This window comes from Myotis davidii, unplaced genomic scaffold (assembly GCF_000327345.1).
Source record: "Myotis davidii unplaced genomic scaffold, ASM32734v1 scaffold428, whole genome shotgun sequence".
NCBI lineage: Eukaryota > Metazoa > Chordata > Mammalia > Chiroptera > Vespertilionidae > Myotis > Myotis davidii.
The window spans coordinates 2,324,954-2,329,307 of record NW_006299834.1 but is presented as its reverse complement, the minus strand read 5'-3'; the positions used below and the strand labels follow the sequence as shown (position 1 = coordinate 2,329,307).

General features: G+C 44.9%; 1 protein-coding gene across 2 annotated transcripts in view; it reads left to right on the top strand.

Annotated features, from left to right (window-relative positions):
• The window catches only part of TEF (thyrotrophic embryonic factor), a 26,100-nt gene extending 21,752 nt beyond the window's left edge, over positions 1–4,348 (top strand). For both annotated transcript variants that reach the window (XM_006775969.2, XM_006775968.2), the window contains exons 3-4: positions 2,481–2,701; positions 4,075–4,348. In XM_006775969.2, the coding sequence (XP_006776032.1) occupies positions 2,481–2,701; positions 4,075–4,290 (437 nt within the window). In that variant the 3' untranslated portion in view covers positions 4,291–4,348. The remainder of the gene's footprint in view (positions 1–2,480; positions 2,702–4,074) is intronic.
• Positions 4,349–4,354: the final 6 nt, after the last annotated feature.

The following is a 4,354-nucleotide window of genomic DNA, read 5'->3' as shown; positions in this document are numbered from 1 at the left end:
TCAGTGTTTCAAATACAAAAATTAAAAACTAAAGAACATCCATGTAACCATTCAGCTTCCATAATTCTTAATTTATAACCTATCTTGTTTTCTGTAACCTCTTCCATTCCCCTCACTTAATTATTTACAGTCAAATCCCACATATTATTTCAGCCATAAATATTTCAGTAAGTATATAAAATACAAAGGTTCTTTTTAAAAAGTAACAAAAACACCAATTTTACATCTGCATTGGACAATAAACTTATCAGCATTCAAATTTTGAAAAAGTTGTCTCATAAATGCTATTGTTTTGCGGTTTTTTTGAATCAGGATCCAAACAAGACCCACACATTCCATTTAGTTATGCCTCTTAAATCTCTAGTAATTTATAGGGTCCCCTCTCTCTCCTTTTTATTTTTTCTTTGCAATTTGTTGAAGAAATGGAATCATTTATCCTGTAGAGTTTATCACATGCTGTTTTTTTCTGACTATATCCCTGTGGTCCCATTTATCATGCTCCTCTGCACCTTGATTTTCCTCTTGTAAACGGGTTAGAAGCTTTAGCTGATTCCAGCCAAATTCTTGTTGAAGGCAGATCATTTTTGTGCTGGTTGGGTTGTCCTAGGGCAGTCCTACTCAACTACATGCACCTGAACTCTATCACAAGGCACATGGGGCTACATGTTGGGACCATAGGTTCAAGCTTACAACTATAGTTGTTGGCTATAATTGTGCTGGGAGGGCCTGCCCTCCAGCTGGGACTTGCACATGGCAATGAGAGGATCCTGTCCTTTCATTAGTCTGAGGCTTGAACCTGGCCAAAACACTGTAGCCGCACCCCACTAAATATGGTGCACAAAAGTGCCATAATAAGTATACACCTCAATGAATCTTCAAAAAGTGAACCCACCCATGTGACTCGCACCCAAATCAGGAAATAGAATATTATTGGTGTTCCCAAAGTGCCTTGTGACCCCACTCAGTCATTACTCCCCAGAGGTGACCACTATCTATTTCCATCACCAAAGATTCCTTTTCTTTGTAATGAACATTCTATAAATGTAATTGTATATTTCCTCTTTTTTGTTTTTAACTATTAATATGTTAGTTACTTTTATACTTGCTTACATTGATAGCTTTCTGTAGCTAGCTTTATAGCTACAGACATAAATTATGTGGGCACCAAATCTCCTTACACTAACAACATAGATTTACAGGACATGCTTATGGAATACTCCTGTAACAGAGAAAAGCCAGCTTTGTTTATGAGAACTGTTCATGTTGTTGCCTATAGCATAGTTTGTTCATTTTCATTGCCAAATGGTGTTCCGTTCTCTGACTATACCACAGGTTCCCATTCTACAGCGATGGACCTTCTGGTTTGGGGTTATGCATAGCAATGCCATGAGCATTTGTATACATATCATTTGGTAAATATATGTGTACATTTACCTAGGAGTAGAGTGGCTGCGTCATTGGACATATGCATATATTCAGCTTTTATAGATACTACCAAGTACTGTACAATGTTGTAGCCATTGATAGCTCCCACCAGTGGGGTATGGGTGTTCTAGGTGTCAGCCTATGGTACCTTGAACAAGAAGGCAAAAGGTCTGTGTCTTTTTTAGTTTTTTTTTAATATGTTTTTATTGATTTCAGAAACGGCGAGAGAGATAGACAAATCAATGATGAGAAAAAATCATTGATCGGCTGCCTCTCGCATACATCCCACGGGGAATCGAGCCCACAACCTGGGCATGTGCCCTGACCAGGATTCGAACCATGACCTCCTGGTTCATAGGTCGATGCTCAACCACTTACCCACACCGGCTGGGCAACCTTTGAATTCTGAAAGTGCCTTAAATCCAATGTCCACTATAAAATGGCAGCCAGGTAGGACAGAGGAGAATGATTCGGAATCAGCCAGAATCAGACTCAAATTTTAGTTCAGTCTCTTACCTTCTGTGTGACCCTGGGAAAACCATGTCCTTTCTCTGAGCCTTAGTTTCCTCATCTGTAAAACAACGTTAATACCCATCTTGCTTTCAGAGTTGTCATAAGCCTAAATAAGCACTGGGACTGATAGGTCTCTAGGGAGTCCATTGTGGAAGCCGTTTCATTACTCAGCCTGTCCCCAACCCATATGGTTCACGGAGGTTCAGCTGTTTCTCATTACTTCAGAGCTTAAAACCACAGGAAGTTAAGGAGGGTAATGATTTCATGTTTTGCTTAATATTTCAGGGGGGGCGGGGCTGAAAACCCTGTCTTTTTCAAGGGCCTCTGTTTCCTTTTGAATATTTTATTCCTAAAGGAAGTATTTATTTTTTCTATGTTTGTGTTATTGATCTGAATCACATATGCCAGTCTAGCTTGGGGATTGGTCCCTCCAAGTAGCAGTGGCTGTGCAACATTGAGCTTCAAGCAGGTATCTGGGTGTGTGACATAGGTCTTTGCTGTCCAGTGGCTGCTTCAGGACCACCTGCCTCTGTGTCTTTCAGAATCCTCCCTGGAAAAGGAAAGGGAGACACCCAGTCCCATTGACCCCAGCTGTGTGGAGGTGGATGTGAACTTCAATCCTGACCCTGCCGACTTGGTCCTCTCCAGTGTGCCTGGCGGAGAGCTCTTCAACCCTCGGAAGCACAAGTTTGCAGAGGAGGACCTGAAGCCCCAGCCTATGATCAAAAAGGCCAAGAAGGTCTTTGTGCCCGATGAGCAGAAGGTAATCTGGTGTCTGTATAAGGGAAGGTACAGCATTGGTTCAAGAGCCGAGGGCTGCACTTCCTCACGTTTGATTTTATCTGGAGGTTCCTCCCTCCTATGGACACCATTTAGAAAGGCATGAGTTCAGAGCATAGGGCCATACCCTTCCTACAGCAGCTGGTAGAAAGAAAGGGAGTCAAGTCGCATTTGGCCCCAGCGTGACTCCCTGTGGCGTCTCTGTTTCCTGACTGGCTGGTGGCTGTGTTGATGTTCTTGCTTCTCTGGCTGTAGCCCAGCCTTCGGGCAAGAGCTCACTCGGCCACAGGAACTGGGCTGAACAAGCCCTTGCTTTGAAGGACAAAAGACAGTTGTATTGTTACCACCCCAGGGAGGAGCAAACAGCTTTCAAGCTGATGGTTTTATAGGAGTTGGGGTGGGCAGGGAGAGGAGCATTCTGTAGTTTTTCCATCCTCTCCTATGGAAAACTCACAGGAGGGCTTTTCATCCAAGCTTTGGAGTTAAGCAGAGCTGGGTCCAGACCCCACTGTGCCACCTAGAACTACCTGGGCCTCAGGTTCCTCATTTGTAAAATGGGAACAACTGTACCTGCCTCTCAGGAGGTTACTAAGGCTTTCATCATAATGATGATGAAAATGTAAACCTGTCTGTGATCCTTACTGTGAGAAGCACTTTGCACACATTAACTCATTTAATCCTCAAACAATTCTATGAGGTAGTTATTGTTACCCCCATTGTAAAGATGAGGAACCTGAGACATGGAGAGGTTAAGGAACTCACATGGTTCCACTGCTGGTAAGGGACAGAGCCAAGACTTGAACTCAGGAGATGGGACCTTAGCCATAACCAAAATGACTGGGCGGCAAGGTGTAGATCAGGGGTCCTCAAACTACGGCCCGTGGGCCACATGCAAATACAAATATTGTATTTGTTCCCTTTTTGTTTTTTTACTTCAAAATAAGATATGTGCAGTGTGCATAGGAATTAGTTCATAGTTTTTTTTAAACTATAGTCCGGCCCTCCAACGGTCTGAGGGTCAGTGAACTGGCCCCTGTTTAAAAAGTTTGAGGACCCTGGTGTAGATAGTGCTTTATGTTGGAGCAGCACAGAGCAGGCTCCCAGTAAGTGGAGGCCCCTTCCCTCCACTGCTTCCTCCCAGATGGCTGTTTCTCATCCTGGCAAAGGGGAGGGCCCCTTGCTGTCCTTGGCACATGCATCTTCCCTGGGTCCCGCTTCCGTTCTGACTGCACCAGATGAGTGATAAGAGGAATCTGGGGTATGGTTTGCTGGCAGGAGGTGAGAGGCTCTTGAACCAATGCTGTACTTTCCCCTTGTGGGGAAAGAGGAAAGACTAACAGAGGAACTTCCCCACAGGATGAAAAGTACTGGACAAGACGCAAGAAGAACAATGTGGCTGCCAAACGGTCCCGGGACGCACGGCGCCTGAAGGAGAACCAGATCACCATCCGGGCGGCCTTTCTGGAGAAGGAGAACACGGCCCTGCGGACGGAGGTGGCTGAGCTACGCAAGGAGGTGGGCAAGTGCAAGACCATCGTGTCCAAGTATGAGACCAAGTACGGGCCCTTGTAACTCATGCCTCGCCCAGGCCGCGCTGCCTACACCCAGCCTCTGCCTGAGGGCTCCCTGAAACCCA